Genomic DNA, 22,725 nt, shown 5'->3' on the forward strand with positions numbered 1-22,725 from the left:
CTCCGCGGGAAGCCCGCATCGGGCTCCCTGCTCCGCGGGAAGCCCGCTTCTCCCTCTCCCACTCCCCCTGCTTGTGTTCCCTCTCTTGCTGTGGCTCTCTGTCAAATAAATAAAATATTAAAAAAAAAATTAAAAATAAGATATAGTACTTAAAAAAAAATAAAGGAAAGAAAATGAAAGTCAAGGGCGCCTGGGTGGCTCAGTTGTTAAGCGTCTGCCTTCGGCTCAGGTCATGGTCCCAGGGTCCTGGGATCAAGCCCCGCACCGGGCTCCCTGCTCCGCGGGGAGTCTGCTTCTCCCTCTCCCACTCCCCCTGCTGTGTTCCCTCTCTCGCTGTGTCCCTCTCTGTCAAATAAATAAAATCTTTAAAAAAATAAATAATAAAAATCCACCAGATTCTAAAGAGAAGCCCTTTTGGAGACCTGGAGCCGGGCGAGCTCACCACAGACCCAACACTGTACTGCACAGCTCTCCCTCACCACTGCCGGCCTGACTGCAGCCCGAGCGGAACCACCCTGACCCGCTGGCTGCACACGGCCCCGCGCCTCTGCTCGCCCTCAGCCACGTCCGCTCCTGTGGGTCACCCTCGCTCTGACCAGGTTGCAGCTGTAGTTCCCGGAGGGCCCCCCGGGCCCAGGTGGTAGATCTAGGTGAGAGGAGCCCCACACACTCACAGCTTAGAGTGTAGCCAGGAGCAGACCTGTTAGCACAACCAGTGCCTGGGGGCAACATGCAGTGGGCAGCGTGTGGGGCTGCCGTGGAGGGGCTGTGCAGTAGGTGGGCACCAGACAGAGAAGAGCACCTTGTGGCTCCAGAAAGGAGAGAGCTCGGTGAGTTTGAGGAGGAGCAAGAAGCCAGTGTGCCTGGAACAGAATGTGCGCAGGGAGCTGGGAGGGGCCGCGTGCACGGCACAAAACCGAACCTCCCCGTGAGCAGGCACTGGGTCCTGAGCATCGTGTCTGTCGAGCCTGAGACATGTAGGGCAGTCTCGTCTCGGTGGCAGTGTGGGGGTAGGACATAAGGCCCATGCGGAACTGGGGCCCTGGGGGGGTGCGCCCTAGCAGCGCGGATGAGAACGAGGGGACGGCACCTCATCACTGTCTCCCCTGGAGCTGGGCTGGGGAAGGCGTCTCCTGGAGGTCCGCCTGGAGGACCCCGTGCAGTTCTCAAAACTAACCCGAAAATGTGCTCAAACTGCCGCCCCAACCAGTGGTGCTCCCAGACAGAGGGAAGAAGAGGCAGAAACCTCTCTGAAAGTGTGCGGGCTCATCTCTATGGGCAGAATGGAAAGAACCCAAACCCACGCTCCAGAAGGGTCACAAACTACACAAACGGAATTATTAGCAAGACTTAATGGAAGCAGACACCAAAAGACTGAGATGTTGGTAATATCAGCCACAAAATAGGACATCTGTTTTTGAAAGGGCTAGAAATTATCAAGAGATTGGGGGGAAAAGCTCCCTGGATGGATTTAAACAACCAACTAGACACAGCTGAAGAAATTATCCAGAAAAACAGGAGAGATTGCAGAAAGAATTTGACTGGTGTGTACAGAGAGTCACGGGGGCTCGTCCCCAGATGCTGGAGCCTGCAGACCCCTCGCGGGGGTAGGAGCACACCCCGCACGTGCGGCCGCAGCGCTGCCCACCCCCTAACCGCAGGGGCCCCCGCTGTGCGAGGGAAAGGAACGGTCCACGGGGCAGAACCGCATACGTGGGAAAACCATCACCGAAGAATCACATCCAGATGACACAGGCCTCGAACGCATAGCTAGGTTTTTAGCCTCAGCACTGTTGGCACTTGGGGCTGAACAATTCCAGGTTTTTTTGGAGGGGGAGGGGCAGAGGGAGAGAGAATCTCAAGTAGACTCCATGCTGAGCACAGAGCCCGACGTGGGGCTCGATCTCACCATCCAGAGATTATGATCTGAGCTGAAGCCAAGAGTCGGACGTTCAACCGACAGCACCGCTTAGGCGCCGCTGAGCTGGTCTTTAGCAACATCCCAGATGCCAGTAGCAAAGCCCCTTCCCCCCTCGCACAACAAAACTACCGCCAGATGTTGCTAGATTTTGGGGGTGGGTTCAGCCCCAGTGGGAGACACTGCTCTGGTGAATGAAGTGTGGGTGGGAAATGGTCCCGGCTGAGCAGCTCCCAGGGGGTATGCTGAGCAAACAGGAGCAAGCAGCGGGCACACAGGATGAGCAGTGTTTGAAGCAAGCAGGATCTGCAAAACGGACAAGAGTGGCAGGAAGTATTCAGTATAAAAACAAAGGTGTCTGTAAGAGACGCTGAGTGTGAAGCAGGATGCCGGGTCCTCCTGCCTCGGAGCAGCTCCTCCTGCACCACTACTTGGAACGCAGCCCCGGCTTCTCATTCTGACTCCTGCGAGCCCCACCGTGAGGCCCTCCGGGTTACTGGAGCCCACTCGGGATCCTTGCCTTGTTCGTTCGAGCCCTTACCACAGGGTTGCTGCCAGCAGGGTCACCCCTGCCTCCGGCACAAGTCCCTAAGGACACAGCATCATCAGTGGCCTTGTTGCTTGGGTCCTGAGACCGGCAAAGCCAAGCCGGCTCCACATCACCCGCGGTCGCTCACGGCTGACGGCGTTTGCTCTCGGCCGGGTTGAGCACTGGGTTTCCCAGGCCTGGGAGACTCAAGGTGCCAGAACACCCGCAAACACGACGCTCTGCCCACTGCCCGCAGCGGCCAGTTCAGGAAGCCAAGCAGTAACCCTGTAGCCAGCAGCCGGAAACAGCCAGGACACCGTCGATAACTGCCGGCTTCCCTGACTCACCCCTCCCGCAACCGGGGACCCACCAGAGGGGGCCAGACATGTTACCCTGACCAACCGCGAGGACGGCACTGGGGCCCCGGAGCCCCCTTTCCCACGTCCTCAAGCCTCTGCCATCCTCATGGGACCGGCTGATGCCTGCCCTGCCAGCTCAGAGCACACAGCCTCTGTCCTCAGTCGCCGGTCTGTACTTCCACATCGCGAACCAAGTCAGACCCAGGAACCGGGCCCCGGGTTTGCCCAACATCGACAGAATCAGACGTCCACCATGGCGGGACCTGAGTGCCCAGCAGCTGTCGTCCTCGCGTCACAGGTGTCTATCAGGAGCGTGAGCTAACGAGCTCCTGGCATGACAGACCCATGCGCTGGGCGGTGGCGGTGCCCCCAGGGCAGGGGACGGTCAGGGACACACGCCCCTCAGGCTGTGGGCTCACGGCTCTGCCTTTTGCTGCATGTAAACCACGTCCTGGTTAAAAACACACTCACACACACGCCCTGTAGGTGAAGGGCCAGCCCTGTAAGGAAGGGGGCTTGCTGGGCATTTGGTACACCTCCCACCTTGCATGCTCCCCCTCAGGGCTGTGGGCCACCCCTCCTTAGCACCCTCAATCCCACGTACCTGGGGGCAGCTGCCGTGGGCCCATCAGCTGAAGTGAAGGAAGTCCCGGCCTTCCTGCAGGTGCAGTGACCTCAGGTTGTCTTCAAATGCACCCCCGGTGAGGTCCTGTGGGAGGAACAGCATGTCTGGCTTTATCCAAGCCTCCCCCAGCCCGCACTGGGACCCCCAGAGGCCCTCCCAAGGGGGCCTGGGGTGGTCGCCTGTGGCCACCTGTCACGTGGTCCACAATGAACTTCTCTGTTGAGAGGGGCTGGAGATGGAGGGGGGGGACATTGTGAGAAGTTGGCCACAATGTCCTGCTGGTCTTCAGTGGGAGGGAGGGGTGGGGGGGGTCCCCTGAGGCATACACACCCCCCAGCTCAAACTTGGTCCCTCCCTGCAGAAGGTAGCTGACACAGGGACTAAGGGAAGGAAATGACCCCCACGGGCAGCTCTGCTTCACCCATCTGTCCTGGGCACACCAGCTTTGCTCTTTGTGCCTCGTCCTGGGGCCCCCATGACACCCCTGTCCCCCTTTGCAGGGGTCTGAACCAGACTCAAAGAAATGTCAACAGACCCCTTCCTGCCCCTCGCTTATAGGCACGGGGACATGGGGACAGTTTGCACGGGGACACGCCGCATGGGGATGGCCACATGACACGATGAAAGCTTCCTGCTCAATTAAAAGACGACAGGAGACTCAGATGGCACCAGTGGGTTTATACGGAATAATCTGCAAAATGTATTACGTAAAAAAAAAAAAAGCAAAACACAGAAAAGATACGTATACTATGCTGCCATTGGTTTAAAAAACCATGCAAACACTTAACGTTTGTGTTGGCTAATTTTGGCAGAATATTCGAAAAACAGGTGCCTGCAGGCACCTCTCCGGGGATATAGTGGGTGACGGGAAAGGAAGCTCACTTCCCACCCAAAGCCTGCCCTCCAGGAAGGGTTTGCATGGGGGCAAGGGTTCTAGTTCCCGGCAGGTTTTGGTCCCAGAGAAATAGGCCCTTAACTGAGCTCATCTGCTCTGAGAAATTATGTATAATTTGTACAGAATTTAAATTTTCATTTAAAATTTTCCTTGTGGCCTTATAGTTATTGTCCAGTTTCCCTGGCAACTTGGAACCGTGCGCTTATCTTGGCTTTAAACAGGCTTGTTAGGAAACTGCTTTCACACTAGAAAACCCAGTCAGGTGGGCACGTGCTGCAGAGAGGTAGACAGGTGGGTCCATGTCACCCCCTCCCCTGGAGTGCAGACGGGACTGGCCACGGCACACAGCCAAGGAAGGGGTGGGAGGCCACTTCTGTAATTTGGTGACACATTATCGCGTCTTCTGTCTCGCTAGCAGACCCTGCCCCTTGCCGGCTTCGAGAGAATATGCTGCCAGGTAGAGGGGGCCACACGGCAAGGAACATCCAGCAAAGAACTAAAGCCCTCGGTCCAACACCCTAAGGGTCCGGCTTTGGCCAACTGCCATGACAACACGGAGGCAGACGCTGCTCCGGCGAGCCTCCCCACGTGACCGTGTCGTGGCTGGCACCTCACCAGCAGCTTCATGAGGGGCCCTGAGGCCCCGCCGGTGGTGTCTGGATTTCTGAACCACAGCAACTGTGAGGTAAGAAATGGTGGCACGCCTGGGTGGCTCAGTCGGTTAAGACTCCTCCTCTTGGTTTTGGCTCAGGTCATGATCTCAGGGTCGTGGGACTGAGCCCCGTGTAGGACTCCCTGCTCAGCGGGGAGCCTGAGATTCTCTCCCCCTGCCCCCACCATGTGTGCGCTCTCTCTCTCAAATAAATAAATTTAAAAATCTAAAAAAGTGTGTATTCTATGAGGCTAGCTCATGGTAATTTATTACGTGGCGGTTCAAGCAGAACACAACTTCAAGGTGACGTCTGGGACAGGAGCTGCCCTGGCCGCGCGGTGCCCGGACAGCTACGAGCTCAAGAACGGGGCTGGCCGCCTCCCACACGCCACACGCTAACCCAGAGCCGGGACTGCGAAATCTTCGAAGGAAGCATGGGGGTACATGTTCGCGGTCCTGGATTTGGCGATGGTGTCTTAGCTACAGCACTAAAACATGAGCACCCAAGTTAAAACCAGATAAATTGGACTTTACCAAAATGAAATACTTTGTACGTCAAAGGACCCCATCAAGAAAGTGAAGAGAGAACGTGCAGAACGGGAGGTGTTTGCACCACGTCTAGAACATACAAAGAACTGTTATGGCTTCATGAGACAAAACCCAGATAAAAAACGGGCAAAGGACCTGCACAGACATTTCTCCAAAGACGATACCCACGTGGCCAACAAGCAGATGAAAGGATCCCCAGCGTCGCTGGGTGTTAGGGAAACGCAGCATCATCACCTCAACGAGTGACTACGTGTGGAGATGCTGGTGCCCTTGCCCAGTGGGTGGGAGTGTAAATTGGTGCAACCACTGTGGAAAACCGGTGGTTCCCAAAACGTGGTTACCCTGTGACCCTGCACGTCCTCTCCCGGGCACACGTTCACACGGAGCTACACACGAACGCTCAAGGCCGCACTGCTCTAACCGCCCGGCTGGCTTGTTCTTTTCTGACAGTTTCGCCACCGTGGGCCTTAGAAGTTGGTCACCTGCTGCTGTGGAATGAGCCCCCGCCAGGGGAGCAGCCTGGGACGACACGTGTCGGCCTCTCACGGTTCCACGGGGCTGGATTGCGGGCCCGGCCGTGGCCCAGGGGCCCTGAGTGAGTCTGCCTCACGGCCAGTCCGGACAGCCTCTCCCACAGTTGGGGGGCTTCCCCAAAGTGGCCCCATAGCAAAGGGCAGAGTCCAGCCTCTCGAAGCCGCGCCTCCTGCCCCGCCTGGGGCCCTTCTCGGGCCACTGCCCCTGCCGGACCAACGTCCGCGTTCTGGGGTCACAGCCTGGCGGGGTCGCCCTCCGTGGGGGCACCATCCTGCCTGGCGCCCTGCACAGACATGGTGGGCAGCTCAGTAAAGTCCAGTCAATGCCAAAGAGGTTGGGGTCTTAACCAGCCACCAATGAAGAGGGATGCTCCCCTCCCTGCCTCCCTCCACAGGTTTGTTCTAGTCCTGCTGTGTGCAGGCTTATGTCCCTGAGCCCAAGGCTGGACGCAGGGGTGGGCAGGCGTGTCCTGCGGGTCTCCTCCCTGATGTTGACAGACTCTGACTCCCTTCTGCAAAAGCTGCCGCCTCCATGAAGGCTTCTGGTGTCTGGTGACTGAGGTTCCAGCCCAATCTCACGGTTGGAAGCTGGTGAAGTGTCCGCGTGTGTCCCCCACGACCCCCAGCAGAAAGCACAGGGCCCTTGCCACCCATCAGCCCCCATACCCTCTGGGGGACCTACTGGGGCAGGGCTGAGCCAAACTGGCCCCGTAGCTGGGACTCCAAAGTAAAAGATGACACTTTACATTTGTATATGTGTGTACACGAGAATATGTCTTTCTGACCATGAAGAACGATCTCCTAAACAGGACACTAAAAGTGTTCATCGTAAGGAAAAGGTTGATGAACGCCGCTGTGTTAAAAGTAACTTTATCTGGGACGCCTTTATCTGAGCGTCTGCCTTCGGCTCAGGTCGTGATCCCAGGGTCCTGGGATCGAGCCCCGCATTGGGCTCCCTGCTCAGCGGGAAGCCTGCTTCTCCCTCTGCCACTCCCCCTGCTTGTGCTCGCTCACTCTCTCAAATAAATAAAATCAATCTTAAAAAAAGCTTTTTCTGGAAGAACCTGTGAAAAGGCAAGTCTCACGTGGGAAGAAGTATTTGCCACTCCAACCGAGGAATGACTGGCACCAGAGTGTGCAAAGCTCCTGGAAATTACAAGGCCAGAGGCGCCCGAGGGCACCGCCCAACTGAGCCCTTGTCTGGCGGGATAGGCTGGGACAAGCCCTCGCGTGGCCTCACGAAGACGTGTGCATGGAGGGCACCTTCCGAGACCCTTCACACCTGCTCCAAAGTCACAGGAACGTCACAGCTGTGCCCTGTCGCAAGGCCGGAAATGACCAGGCCCGCGGTCAGATGTGGGATGTTAGTCGGGAATGAGGAATTCAGTCATCCGGCCACACAGGCCAGCCTGACACGGGCAAGCAGACCGGCCTCGTGCCCCAGGCCTCACGCCGTGTGACCCCAATGGAGCTGAGAGGCGGGCGCAGCACAGCCCAGCGCCCGTGCCCGTGACCTCAAGGGAAAAGGCAAGGGTATGGGGGGAAAGTCTCCGGACAGCCCTGGAGGCTGAGGCCGCGGTGCTTGGTCAGAGGTGCTTCTCGGCGACGCTTTTACCGCCCACAGCCCCTCGTCTCTGCCAGAGCACCTGATGAGGCCCTGGGATGTGCCCCAAGTCTGGCACTTAGCAAGTTTCCAAAAAAAGTTGCTCTTACAGAAATGCAGCCCATTTTTTGAGGGCACCATGGTGGCCTCTTCCAACATCCTGGGCAGCCTCCCGCCCTAGTGTACAGCTTGAGACAGGTGGCCCAAAGCAAGGGCATGGATGTCTGGCTGCATGTCAGACGTCCGTGATCCCACAACTGGGGGCTTGTACCAGCCACACGGTCGTGTGACCCCCGCCACGGCCATGGCTGACACTTACCAGCTTCACGCAGATGACGAAGGGTGGCCGGGCAGCTCGGAAGTGCAGGATTGGAACCCGAGGCTTAGGCCTTTCCTGAGAAACAAGAGGTGTTGTGGGCTGGGGTCCATGCTAGTCCCACGGGACGCCCTGCCGTGCTGGACCGACCCCTCACCCCTGCCCAGCTCCGAGGTGCACGGCAGATGCACAGACCTGGGCCAGGCGGGGACACAGGCCACTCTGGGGCCTGAGACCCCCAGGAGATGGGGGCCACTGCTGCTGGGCCTGCAGCTGTCCAGGCACGGCGGCCTTCCCCAAGGAGGAAGGTTCTAGGCAGTGGCCCCTCCTTGTCCCCTGGGACACAGCTAGGGGTGGTGTGAGCAACCCATGTGGGACCGAGGCCCTCCCTGGGGGTCCTGGGTCTCACACACCTGAGAGTCCTCGTGGCAATAGAAGCCTTTCCTGATCTTGTTCTCGTCCACGTCACAGAAGGCAATCACCTGGGGGGGGGGGGGGGGAACAGGACACCACCCTCAGGGGGGGGGGGCCGGGGGGGACAGAGCTGCTGGGCTGGATGGAGGGGGGCCCACCTTGCGTCGTGTCCCGGCCGTCAGGCTGCGGTAAAGCCGGCGGCCCTGCCTGCCCGCGTTCCAGATGGTGAAAGCTGCCCAGTGCGGCAGGACCCGTTCTTCCAGGAAGCGGACACGGTGGGTCCAGATGGTGGTCCTGCGGGGGGGAATGGGGTGGTGAACCAGGTGGGCAGGGCCTCTAGCTGCGCCCAGACCTCCCTTCCCACCCAGCTCTGGGCACAGCAGGGCACGTTCTGGGGACCTCCTCTCTCCCGAGCTCACGAGGTACTGGCTTGATAGATGAATGAGGGAATGAACAAACGAACTGCGCTCGCACTGCCTCACCCACCCTCAGCCCCACGTGGACCCTAGGATGTGCTCTTCTCACGTCCATGCACTCAGAGGCCTTGAGGGATGCCAGGCACAGACCCTGGGGAGCCTGAGGGTGATGCAGTCACCCCGACGTCTGGTGAGCTTGGGTGCGAGGTCTCACGGCTCCGCTTCCTGCAGCAGCTGCCCAGACCGCTGGGCGTTCTGACGGCTGGGCCGTGGGCGCACCGAGGCTGGCGGGGAGTAGCTCCCCGACCTCGGCCGTTAGCGCTTCCAGAGCATCCCACAAGCTCCAGACGGTCCAGCCCACGGCCAGGCACGCGCAACTCCAGCAACACCCAGAAGCGGAAGTTTAGGAACGAAAGACCAGGGACGTGCACGTGAGTTCTGGTAAATGGGAAATCCTGAGGACGACGAAGGACAGGGAGCTTCGGAGAGTCACTGCTGACAGTTTTCGCCTTTCAGGTGGAGGACGTGCCGGGACAGCCCATGTCAGGAAGCACTGTGTGGGGTCCCCACCAGTAGAGGGATGTGCACGGCTCAGCAGCGGCTTCCTCTCCTGTCCCCAGCCCCGGTGGAGTTCTGTCAGCACAGGGTCGGGACGCTTCTCGAGTATTCCTTCTCTTTAAACAGTCCGTGCTCCTCAATGTGAGGTGCAGATTGAAGGAAATGCCCATCACGATGTCTCAAGGGGTCTGTGGACGTGACCAAGGGAAAGGCGGGCCCCAGTCCAGACCCCAGGAGCTCAGGCGCCCGCTGGGGGGTGCGGGGCCTGCTCTGGAGACACTGGTAGATGATGAGCCGACACAATTTAGATGGCCACAAACACACCTGCTTTGTGGGCCGCAAAGCACTTCCGGCCACCGGCCCTGTTCCTGCTCAGGAATGCCATCTTTCCCGGTGCTTTTAAGTTCTGACCCAATCAGGAAGATTCCTCGATAGTCTCCTCACTTGCTGCAGGGCAGCAGTGTCCCCCAGCAGGGGCTGCAGCGAGCGGAGTGGTTTCCCCAAACCCACAGACATGCCCCCTGGTGGCCGCGGCTCCCAGCGCAGAATGGGGGGGTGTGCCGGCCCAGCTGGAGTCAGCCCCGCTCCGCAAGCAGGACGGCAGAAAGGCCTTGGGAGGAGGTGGCCTGGAGACAGGCAGCACCCTGAGGTCACACAAGAAGGGGCAACCGAGAGGCTGAACGGAAAAGCAGTTTTCGGGGAGAAAGGCAGAATGCTACCGTGGACATGACGTTTTTAAACAGGTAATGCATATTGTTCAGGGAGACACTGCTCACACCCCGGACAGCGCTGGCCTTGCTGAGGGGCTGGGAAAGGCAGCCGGGCGCAGGACGTCGGTCCTCTGTGTCTCTGTCTCTGGATGTCTTAAGTATTTCATAATGAACGATGTAAATGCTGACCGTTCTCGGTTTAAAACAGAAAGAACAGCAACCAGGGAGTGCTTTCATAGGAGGGCTTCTGGGCAGAGAGTTTGAAGAAATTCAATTCTCAACAAGCCTGAAGGTGTAATTAAAGCTCATTACTCTGTGAGGTTTTGCCACTCACAGCACAAAGATTTTAATCCAGTACAGAAACTACATGAGATCACTTCTTTTGTGTTGTGGGTGGCAAAGCCTCATGCTGCAAAAAAGAAAGAAACCGCTCAACATAAAAGAGACTGATCCCATGCGAACAAGATGAGGACTTGTGGGGACAAAGCCCAGTTGCCTGTGGCCTGGCCCTTCCTGGACACACAGGCTTCTGCCACAGCGTGGGCCACCACCAATTCCTACAGAGAGATCCCTTCAATGTGTCTTCAGAGAATCTAACACGAGAACACACAGACGGGAACATTCATGATGATGATGACAGAGGAGATCCCCGAAGTCCCACGCCTCACAGATCTAATTTCTAACTAGTTCTATCACCCAACACTGGTTCTAATTTTCTATTAGCGCACACTTGCTGGAATTCCTCTATGGACTAGTTGTCATTACGAATGGCAGAGACGAATCCTGCCTGTTGGAGTGCTTCGTGTAAGCGGAATCCCACAACATGCATGCCCTTGTGCCTCGCTTCTTTAGTAAGCAAACTGCTTTGGCATTCATCCCTCTCTTTTAATGCTGAGCAGCATTCCATTACAACCTCCACTCACTTGGACATTTGGGTGGTTCCCAGTTCTTGGCAATATTGATACGTTGAACAATGTTTTCACTTCTCGTGCATTCGTGCATTAAACACCTAGACATGGAATTGCTAGGTCACAGGGATATTAGTTTAATAAAAAAGTGCCAGTTTTCCAGAGAGGGATGTACCATTTACAGTCCTGGGAACAGTGTGTGACCATTCTGCTAGATCCACACCCTTGCCACCATTTGGAATTGGCAGATATTAATTTTAGCCCTCCTGTTGGGTGTGTAGTGGGTTTATATTATTTATATATTACATATTATTGTTTTGTGAAATGTATTATAAAGTATTTGCCTATTTTTATGACACTGTCTTTGTTGCTGGGGTTCTTTACGTGCCTCTTACTTGGTTCTCCTTCAGACACATGGATTGTGAATATCCCCATTCAGTCTGCAGTTTGCCACTCATGTTCTTAATGGTGTCTTTTTATGAATTAATGTTTTTAATTTTGATAAATCCACTTTATCACTTTTTAAATGGTTAATGATTCTCATGTCCTTGCTGGTAAGTTTTTGCTGATCCCAAAGTTGTGAAGGTGTTCCCTGTTTCCCTCTAGAAGCTTTCTATTCCAGTTGTTTCTAGGTTTATATCAAAGATCCAACTAAAATGAGCGTTTCTATGGGGCGCCTGGGTGGCTCAGTCATTAAGCGTCTGCCTTCGGCTCGGGTCATGATCCCAGGATCCTGGGATCGAGCCCCACCCACATCAGGCTCCCTGCTCGGCGGGAAGCCTGCTTCTCCCTCTCCCACTCCCCCTGCTTGTGTTCCTGCTCTCACTCTGTCAAATAAAATCTTTAAAAAAATAAGTATTTCTAGGGGCGCCTGGGTGGCTCAGTCGTTAAGCGTCTGCCTTCGGCTCGGGTCATGATCCCAGGGTCCTGGGATCGAGCCCCGCATCGGGCTGCCTGCTCAGCGGGATGCCTGCTTCTCCCTCTCCCACTCCCCCTGCTTGTGTTCCTGCTCTCACTCTCTGTCAAATAAAGAAATAAAATCTTAAAAAAAAAAAAAATGAGCGTTTCTATATGGCATGAGACTCTTGTTCTTTCCTTCTTCTTTTCCCATGTGGATATCCAGTGGTTCCTCTTGTTGAAAATATCTTCCCTTTTCCATTAAATGCCTTCGGAGACTTTGTTGAAAATCAATCTATTGTATAATTTTCAATGTATTTCTGGATTCTCCATTTCCCTGGTCTCTCTTGACGCTGTTGCTGTGTTTCCTGGGAACTGTGAGTCCTCAAATTTTACTCTTTTCAAGGTTGTTGAGGCCATTCTGGGTCCTTTAATTTTCCACGTGAATTTAAGAATCAGGTTATCAATTTCTGCAAAGAAGTTCAATCCACAGCTCAGTTTGGGGAGAACTGATATCAAAGTCACCAAATCTTCCAACCCATGAAGGTGGCGTCCCTCAGTCCCTGTTATGGGCTTTCTTTAATTTCCCTCTGCACTTTCTTGTAGTTTCCAGAGGACATACGCACCTTGTCACATTTACCCACAAATACTTTATTTTTGATGCCATCATACATGTTTCTTAACTGCTATTTTTAGTTGTTCATTGCAAATGTGCAGATTGTGTGCTTTAGTGAATTCCACAAATTTTGACATACCATTTTAATTTCATCAAATTAAATTTTTTTAATTTCCTTTGTGATTTTTTCCCCTTGGTTGCTTAATTTCCAAATATTTTAGATTTTTAAGATATGTTAATGACTTCTAATTTAATTCTGTGTGGTTATAAAACATACCTTGTATGATTTTAATCATTTGAAATGTATTCAGAGTTGTCTGTCTTGCACCTTAAAGGAATGTATTCTGCAGCTGAGTGTCATGTTCTGTAAATGCCAGTCAGGTCAAGGGGTTAATTCCAGTCCTCTGGACCTTGCAGAATTCCCCTGCTTCTCTCAGTCACTGAGATGGGCTTGAAAACCTCCAACTGTAATTACGGAGGTAATTTGTAATTTGTCTACTTCTGTCTGGTTTTGTTCACGTGCCTGGAGACTGATGAGACGTACACGCACACATCTGGGACTGCTCTGTCCTGTGACGAGACCTTTACCCCACGGTGCAAATCACACTCACACTGAGTCAGCTTCATGACAACAAACCCCAAACAATGATGCTCCACTAAAGCTACTGTATCAAAGTTCAGGTTTAACAGTAAATAACCAAAATCAAGTTCTTTGGCTGAAAGCTGGAAAACAAAGCAGCTAAATTTCAACAAACATGCCAATGTCCGAGAACCTACTGAGTCAATCTGGGGCCCCCCCGATGACGTTGCACAAACCGGCACCCCACCCCTCAGTGCAGGTAGACGTCAGACCTCCCCAAACAGAGGCTGCCCAGCTGGGAAGCCACAACCTCCCAAGGGGTCTCACACCCTCCAGGGAAACACAGCTAACCCCACCTCCGAAAGATGAATGTGCACCCTTCCTTCCCGTTCCCAAAAGTGAGCAGTGTTACGACCGCAAGGCACCAAGGGGTCACCCGTTTGTAATGGTAAGAAACACACGACATGCACACACAGTTCAAGCTGAAGAAGTAAGAATACACACCTGCCTCCGTGTTCCACACCTGCCGCCCCAAGCGCACACCGGCTACTGGGGACCTGGGGGCCGGGCAGGTGGCAGAGGAGGGCGAGAGGGAGCGGGCAGGCCCCCTTGGTGGGGACGGACAGGGCACACCGAGGCACCAGTAACCAAGTCAGACGCGCACCTGGCGCACCTCACAGCATTGGAGAGCAAGACTTCCCAGGCACATGTGCATGAGGCCTACCTCGCTGTAGAAAAGCGAACAGACACACAGCCTTCGTCCTGGGAACCCTGTCCACAGGCCCTGAGACAGCTTCCCCATGAAGGCCACAGGCTCTGCACACCTGCACCGGCCATGCTCCCAGACTTCCTGCCTTGTGGTAGAGACCTGACCCAGGTGACCTGTGTCTGCCCCACTGACCTCTCAGACCTCGGCAACTCTGCACTCTCCATCCTGTACCTCAGCAGCCCCAAGCCCTCGACCCTGGACCTGGACCCCTCATGCTCAACCCTGGACCTCGGCAGCCCCACGCCCTCGACCCTGGGCCTGGACCCCTCATGCTCCACCCTGGACCTCGGCAGCCCCACGCCCTCGACCCTGGACCCCTCATGCTCCACCCTGGACCTCGGCAGCCCCACGCCCTCGACCCTGGACCCCTCATGCTCAACCCTGGACCTCAGCAGCCCCACGCCCTCGACCCTGGGCCTGGACCCCTCATGCTCGACCTTGGCACCTCGCCAGCCCCCAAACCGTGTCTGGAGCCTTGGGGCCGACGTACTCGAGGACAGAGTGCGTGGCAGCGTTTGGGTGGTAGCGGTAGAGGAGGAGGCTCTGGTCCACGCGGACGACCCCACCGCCCTTTCTGAGGTGGTTGTAGAAGAACAGCAGGTCCTCGGGCACACCCTGCAGGGCACAAAAGAAAGTCAACCATTGCTGGTGTTTCTGCCCACAACAGAAGACACACCTGTGTCCAATGCTTCCCGCATTGTGTGCATTAATTCAGGCAACTGGAGATGGGGCGTCACGCCTGGCCTCACGTGCGAGGTTCCAGCGAGCGACCCACGCACCCAGCCACCGAGCATGCAGACAAGGAGGTCATCTCAAGACAAGGAGGTGCTGATGGTGAAAAGCAGGGGCTGACAGGGCAGACCAAAGCCACCAGCATCACCCTCGCGTACACCTCCAGCCTGAGAAACGGCCCTCCCCACTGACAGGGCCTCCGCTCTGCAGGGACCCGAGAGCTTTCTCCTGGGTTTCCCTGGCTTGTGAGTACTCAGCCCCCACCCTCCTGCTAGCCAGTTGGGCGGCCAAGCTCAGCCCTGACAACGGAAGCTGGAAGCCAGACACCAGGTCTGCTCCCTTGACTTTCCTGAATTCAGAGGGAAAATCAGGTGAGCGGAGGGGTCTGGATCTTGCTCACCTTCCTGGCTGTCAACAGCATGGGACTATAGGTGTACCAATGAGCAGAGCCCAGCGATGCTGGGGCCTGGGCACCCATGTCACCAGGAGGCGTGGCCCCAGGCAAAGGCCGGTTTCCTGACTGCTGCCTGTCCCACCTCCGGGCCAGCTCGCAAGCGCCGTGTTTGGTTTCGTTTAGTTTAGCGCCAGTCCCACAGCTGAGCCGACTGCGTCCAGTAACGCCCATGGCACTGAACTTTGGCCTCTCCAGGGCCTCCGGGCTGCTGCCTGGTTTGCCTGTCTCCTCAAGAGGAAGGTTGCACAGCTGGCCCAGCAGAGCCTGGCGGCCGGGTGCCCTCGGGAGATGGAGCCCCCGGGGCAGATGCCACCTTACCAGGGGCACCGGGCAAGCCCGTCCCCAGACTGGCCACCTGCACCAGGTCTCAGCAGGGTCGGCAGTACACCAGAATACCTCGTCTGCTGGCTGAACAGGAGGGCGGCTGCTGCACACTGCTGGAAAGGTGAGCCACACCTGGAAGTCAGCTGGACTGGGTGCACTTCCTGACTCGGCTCCTGTTCCCAAAGCCGGCCCCGAAATGCTAGTTAGTGCCCACGTCTGTCCATCTGGCTCTGTAAAGCCACCACTGACCTGGGAGTCCTGGCCAAGGCATCTCAGACACACTTGGTTTTATCGAGGGCAACCCCGAGCCGGCGTCCGAAAGAGCCCACGTGCGCCCAGCAGTGACAAAGCAGGCTCAAGGGAGCCACGGGGGCAGACCCTGCGACGCCCCACAGCGGTCTGGCTAATGGTGGGGAAAGTCAGGAACACTGTCGTTCCCGACATGGGGGCGGACAGACTTGAAGGACTAATTTCTACAGAGACTGATAATATGAAAGATGTATAGTAAAATGTAAAAAATCAAGTTTCACAACTGTTTCCAGCTCTGCTGAAAGTCTGTCCACAGTAAAATAAACACAAAGGAGCCACGCTTGAAGCTCAGATCTGCTGTGTGGTGATGGGGTCACAGGTGATTTGTATTTTTTTTCTAATTCTCTGCATTTTCAAAGGCACCTTTATTTTTACAAAAGACTTATTTATTTGAGAGAGAGAGTGCATGGCGGGGAGCAGCAGAGGGAGATGGAGAAGCAGGCTTCCCGCGGGGCAGGGAGCCCAACTCGGGGCTCGATCCCAGGACCCTGAGATCATGACCTGAGCCGAAGGCAGACACTTAACTGACTGAGCCACCCAGGTGCCCCAGAAGTACCTTTAAAGAGCAAATTTTAACTCTGCACACTTTATAGCTTTAGGAAAAAGGTGCTCTTTCTTCTGATGACCTGGAAGAACTCACCCTCAAGGTTTCCTTATTTCTGGCAAGAAGGAAAGTGAGAATTTAGTTGGAGGCAGCACTGGGGCACCACGGCTCCCGGCGAGGCGGGGCGTCTGTTCCACTGGCCCTCCACTCACGGTTCCTCGGTTTTCACTCCTCCCCTCCTGGTGGGCTCCCTGGTGGGCACGTGTTCACCAAGAACACTCAGGCTCCTCTGGCCAGCCAAAAACTCTGGACAGAGGCCGTGATGGCAGGGGTGACGCGGCCTGGGGAGCCAAGGAAGCTGGGGTAGCTGAGCCCATGGCTGGGGGGGTTCCGGGTGCACTGAATGGTCTTGTGGGTGGGGATGTAGTGGGCAGGGCAGGCACACCCCCGAGATGTGTGAAAGGGGACTGGGATCTCGTGGGACAGAAGGAAGCACAGAACGGGCCACCGCCTCTCACGCCAGCCCCCACACACCCCAGAAAAGCTGCTGCGCTTCCCTGCAGTGGCAGGAGGGGGCGGACTGCATGAACCCCGAGAATGCAGGGATGCAGAAAGTCTTCATCTGGACGGAGCTGGTGTGAGATGAAAGCAGAAAACCAAACGCTCCCACAACACAGAAGACCCCAACCATGAGACAGACCAACACTGAGCCCTCCCAGCACCTGAGAGCATGAGGGAAGCCCCCAAGTCAGAAGGCCAGGATGCACAAAGGAGTCGTGGAGGAGGGTGGGGCAGACGGTGCGGGCCCGGCTGGCCGAGGTGTGCGGCTCTCGCACACGGCCCTCTGGCAGCACACGGTGGTGAGGTGGTGCCTGTGGATTCGCTAGAATACATCAAACTGCACCTTTTCACAGAGGAAATGGATGGTATATGAATTACATCTCAGTAAACCTCTAAAATAACAGAGGGTGGATTGAATTCAAAAAAGAAACAGAAAGGTAGCGCCTGGGTGGCTCAGTTGGTTTAGCGTCTGACTCCTGATTTCGGCTCAGGTCATGATCTCAGGGTCATGGGATCGAGCCCCACATCGGGCTCCCTGCTCAGCGGGGGTCTGCTTGTCCCTCTGCCTCTGCCCCTCCCCACATTCACACGTTCTCTCTCAAATAAATAAAATCTTAAAAAAATAAAAATAGAAAGAGACAAATACAGAAATAACCACTAGAACAAAACATAAACCTTCAGTACCAAGAGGAATTTAAGTAACCCAAGAGTGGGTGGCGGCTCCTGGCTCCAGTTGGCCGAGTAGCTGTCCCTGCAGAGGTGATGGCCGTGCCCAGTGTGGAGGCCGCGGGAGGGACAGCCTGAGCCACACCGTGGGGCAGGGACAGAGCAGACAAACCGGGGATGGAAGCCACAGCCTCACTGCCCCGAAGCCCGCAGGACAGAACTTGGGAGGCGCAGGCAAGTGGAAGTGAGGACATCCCAGAACACAGAAACCAAGATGGGAGGAAACATCCACAAGCAGGTACTTGACAGGGAATACCCACAACCTGACAACTGCAAAACCACCCACTTGAAAGTGGGCAAAAGATTTGGACACTTCATATAATAAATGGCCAATCGGCACATAAAAATTGTTCAACACCCTTAGTCATCTTGGAAAATGCAAATAAAAGCGGGAAGCCTCAGCCTCTGGCAGGGATTCTGGGGGCTGCACATGGTGGGGGAGGCGGGCGGCCTCTCCTCTCACGTGGCAACCCCAGCCGGGGCTCCTCCCATCAGAAAAGCACATCGGAAAAGTGTCTGCTGCGTGGCCAGCCTCTCTGGGCCTCCAGTCCGGCCCGTGGCTGTGACGAGCCTTCTCCAGCCCTTCCCACCCAGGCCAGCCTGCTCTCAGAAGGCATGTTCAGAACCAACAAGAGGCCCTTTTGTTACTTTTCTTTTTGTGGAAGGGCCTGAACTGGTTGCCCAGCGGGGGTGTTCAGATTCCTCAGCCTGGCAGCCGACTCTGCTTACCGCAGCTGGATGCCATCCCGGGCCATGACTTTACCGGCCTCCAAATCTCAGACTCCCGTCCCCCTCCTAGACTGCCTCTGCAAGTGCACTTCCACCTTGCACGTTCCCGCTCACAGCCACTGTTTCCATGCCCCTTTGGGCCCAGCTCACTTGCGGAGTCTTGCTGCCACCCCGGTCTGCACCTTGGTCACCCCCACATCACGTAGCACCTGGACTGTTTCCTGCTGCTTCAGCCATTTGCCCTTCTGTCCACAGAGTAGGAACCACAAGCTCTTGGCCCTGGATAGACCTTGGTTCTTCACTAAGGCCCACGGAGAACTACCTGAGGATCAGTCCCCAAACCCATGTCCAGCTCTCAGGGCTTCTGTGTTCCCCTTGGAGCACACTCCATGAATAACTTCAGCTCTTCTTTCTCTGGGAATGGCATTAAAGAACGATGGAAACACTTGATGTTCTTGTTGTCCTGGTGGTGGGCTCTGCTACCATCTGTGATCTGCCTTTTTATGCCCCAGACCCCCCACTTGCTCCAGCCACAGCCCCATCACAGATCTAGTCCTGGCCCCTGACCCCTGGTCCCTTCTTCCTGATCCCAGATCTCTAGTCCCTGATCCCTAATCTCTGGTCCCTGGTGCCTGATCTCTGATTTCTGATACCTAGTGCCTGAAATATGATCGCTGGTCCCCAATCTCTGGTCCCTGATCCATAGTCCCTTAACTATGATCTCTGATCCTTGGTCCCCGATCCCTGGTCTCTGATACCTGGTTTCTAGTCTCTAGGTTCCTGATCTCTGACCTCTGGTCCCTGGTCCTTGGTCTCTGATCCCTGATCTCCAGTCCCTGGTCCTTGATCTCTGATATCTGGTGCCTGACCTCTCATCCCTGGTCTCTGATCCCTGATGCATGATCTCTAATCTTTGGTCTCCAATCTCTGGTCCCCAAACTCTGATCTCTGATTCAGATTTCTGATCCCTGGTCTCTGATCCCTGATGCCTGAAATCTGATCTCTGGTCCCTGAACTCTGCTCTGGTCTCTGACCCCTGATATCTGATCCTTGGTGCCTGGTCTCTGATCTCTGGTCCCTGAGCCCCCATACAAAGCCCCCATGGATGGGCTTTCTTTTCCCCCAGGTGCTTCTCCGGGAAGAATTACTTTGAGCTAAAAGGCTTGATGTACTTTGAATCCTCAGACTGCTCGGGGCTGTGAGTTAAGGATGCGTCGTCAGATCTTTCTATCAGTGTTTCCCAGGGAATGTCTCCTTACGCCCATTTCTGGGCTATTTTCTGCAGAAGAATATGAAAGCAGGTGCTTGGATCCAGCTCCAACGAGAACAGTGGCTTTTTGTGGCACCTGCTAGAGGGGGGAGTCTTGCTGGGCTTCCCTTCACCAACCCCGCTGGCATACTGTCAGGGAGAACTTGTTAGCTGAGAGGCCCCCCTAAAAAGAAAGCTCGGCCATCTCTCCTGCCTTGGTGCCTGCTGCCCCTGGTGGAGTTGGGGTCCCTGAGACTGGGGGCCCTTGGGCAGGGTTGTGCCACATGAGTACAAGTTCTCTCCCAGTTGTATGAATTTGGGGGAGAAACAGAAACACAGGAATGGTGCCCAGCACCCTAAAGTCATGAGTCGGCACAGCTCCGTGACAAAGTGACCTGGTCTCCCATCCCGGCAGGGGGGCAGAGGGGAAGGTTGGTCAGTGCACGGCAGGGCGATTCACGTGTCTGCGAGGTGTGGCCCAGGCCACGGGCCGGAGAAGCACGGTCGGGTGGTGGCACCTGGCTCCCTGCTTGGGCCAATCCTAGGGACACGAGGTGGTGCTGGTGGCAGCCTGGCATGGTGGGGAGACCTGCTTGGGGCAGGCCCCTGGTCTACATCGTGGCGCAGACGCTGCTGGCCGATCCCTCAGGGGCTCTGGCTGGTAAATGGGTGGTAAATGTGTGGCACCATTCCTGGAGGGTGTGTCTGGTGGCTGTGAGGGACACGGTCCAGCATGTGGGGCGGTGGAGGCTCTCCCTCCAAAATGACAGGCAAGGGCTGGGTGGGATCAGGGTGGGGTTGGCCCTGAGCTGAGGGTCCATGTGGCTGACTCTGACTTCCCTCGATAGGAGGGAAGTAGGCTCAGAGCAGAAGGACAGTGGCCAAGGTCCCAGGGCAGGCGGTGGAGCCCGGGTCTGAGTCGCCACCCCTGCCTCCCAGCCTGGGGTCTCCAGACCGCCAAGAGCCCCGTGGCCCCGACCCTCTGCCAGCCTGTGTGTCCAGGCTCCCTCCTGCCCCCAGCCCAGGAGTTGGTGGGGGCGTGGTGTGGGGCCTCATCAAAGGTCCAACAGTGCAGGCCTGACGGGCCCCTCACATACCCGATCCACTCTCTCCCACCACGGAGACCGGACCTCACATTCTCAAAACCTAATTTAAGGGAAGTCTGAAGGAAAATAAAGAAACTGACCCTAAGATTTCCTTTTCAATTGGGTGTAGGAGCATTAACTGTAAGACTGTTTGTGGGGTGGGGCAGAGAGAGCAGGCTAGAGGCCAGGTCCCCATTTCTGGGGCACACACTAGAGACCAGTGTGGGCTGAGCTTTGCAGGTGGGGCCCCGCAGGTAGGAGAGGATTTAGAGGAAGAGCCCATCCCAGTTTGGCCAGAATGCCCAGGGCCACCGGCCCCTCTCCTAAGGTCATCCAGACGCAGCATGGATGTGGACAACGTCCACATCCTGCACTTTGCCAAAAACAGCTTTTAAACCAGGATGAGGAAGCCTGGGGTCTGGGCCAGGCAGGTGTGAGTCAGGCACAGATGCCCTGGGTGCCTGCAGCCTTCACATGGAAATCCCAAGTGGGTGCCAGGGCTCCAGATGCTCTCTGGACGCTCAGCCCAGCCAGCAGGAGAAGTGCTGGAAAGGCCTTCACAGAAGACGTTTTCTGAATCCCTGGATCCCCAGAGGGAGCACAGCACCCACAAGCAGGTAGGGCTGGGGGATTCACACCCAGGGGATGACAGGGCCTCCCCTGGCCCGAGAGGAGGGGATCCACAAGGGGCCCATACTTACCTGTCCGCCCTCGTCAAATGGGCCCACGTGGGAAAACCATGCTCGAGAGCAGAACCAGGTGGGCATGATCACAGTTGGGCCATTGGAGGTAAAAACCTAGAAGCAATTGACACTAACATAATTATCAGGAAAGAACAGCTTGTCACAACTTACAATTTATTTTCCACAAAGTAGAATTCAGAAAGTGACAAACGAATCTGCCCTTCTTTGTAGGAACAGGAGTTCGAGGGACTTTACAGACAGATCCACAGTATCTGGTGCCCAAGGCCAACAGATGGGGGGGAGAGGGGCCACAAGAATCAGTGGCTCCACCTGGGTCCTGTTCCCGGGTGAACGGTCACTGACTGGGTTCAAGAAGGAGGCCCCCCCCTGCTTTTGACTGATGGTAAAGTTTCACATGAAAACAAAAAATAAACATGCAGCTTTTAATTCTGACATGAAAAAACTGAAACAGCATAAAAAGTTAGCTTAGATGAAGTGGATGGATTCCTCCAAAGACACAAACCATTGAAACTGAAGGAGAAACAGAAACTATGACTAGATCTATAACAAGGGATTGAGAGAGCAGTTTAAAAAAACCTACAACTTCCCACAAAGAAACGCCCAGGTCCAGAAGGCTTCATGAGTGAATTCTATCCAATGTTTAATGAATTCATATCAATCCTTCACAAAGTCTTCCAAAAAAACAGGAGATGGCAGGGACACTTCCTGACTCATTCTGTGAGATCAGCACTACCCTGATACCAAAGCCAGTTGAAAATATCACAAAACTATACACCAAGATCCCTTATGAATACAGTTGCAAAAATCTTCAACAAAGAACTAGTAAACTGAGTCCATCATTATATAAAAAGGATTCTACACCATGACCAAGTGGAATTTATCCCAGGATTGCAAAGTTGGTTCAAAGTATGAAAACACAGGTCATGTGATAGACCATATTCATAGAACAAAGGATGACACCACACAATCATCTCAATAGATGCACAAAAAGCATTTGACAAAATCCAACACCTTTTCATGACAAAACCAGTCAGCCTAGGAGTTTGCAAAACTCCACAGCTGATACCATACTTAAAATGGTGTGACACTAAATGCTTTTCTTCTAAGATGAGGAATAAGACATGAATATATGTTCTGACCACTTCTATTCAACATTGTGCTGGAAGTTCTACTCAGAACAAGTAGGAAATAAGAAAAATAAAAGACATTTTATAATACTTGGGAAATGAAGAAGTAAAATGGTCTCAATTTGCAGATGACACAATCCTATAAGTAGAAAACCCAAAGGAGTACAAACACACACATACCCTTGCACTAATGAATGAGTTCAGCAAAGTTCTGGGATAAAAGATTCACATACAAAACTCAATTGTGTTTCTATATATTCGTAATGAACAATCCAAAAATGAAGTCAAGAAAACATTTTGATTTACAACAGCGTGAAAAAGATACTCAGGAATA

The 22,725-nt window shown here is 55.0% G+C and overlaps 1 protein-coding gene across 1 annotated transcript in view; it reads right to left on the reverse strand.

Moving 5' to 3' along the window:
- B3GNTL1 (UDP-GlcNAc:betaGal beta-1,3-N-acetylglucosaminyltransferase like 1) overlaps window positions 1-22,725 on the reverse strand; it is a 91,773-nt gene that overhangs the window by 759 nt on the left and 68,289 nt on the right. The window contains exons 7-12 of the mRNA XM_021680871.2: window positions 21,262-21,357; window positions 14,338-14,462; window positions 8,552-8,687; window positions 8,393-8,461; window positions 7,983-8,057; window positions 3,411-3,515 (exon numbers count right to left, since the gene is read on the reverse strand). Of these exons, the coding sequence (XP_021536546.1) occupies window positions 3,435-3,515; window positions 7,983-8,057; window positions 8,393-8,461; window positions 8,552-8,687; window positions 14,338-14,462; window positions 21,262-21,357 (582 nt within the window). The 3' untranslated portion in view covers window positions 3,411-3,434. The remainder of the gene's footprint in view (window positions 1-3,410; window positions 3,516-7,982; window positions 8,058-8,392; window positions 8,462-8,551; window positions 8,688-14,337; window positions 14,463-21,261; window positions 21,358-22,725) is intronic.

This window comes from Neomonachus schauinslandi, chromosome 15, assembly GCF_002201575.2.
Source record: "Neomonachus schauinslandi chromosome 15, ASM220157v2, whole genome shotgun sequence".
Taxonomy (NCBI): domain Eukaryota; kingdom Metazoa; phylum Chordata; class Mammalia; order Carnivora; family Phocidae; genus Neomonachus; species Neomonachus schauinslandi.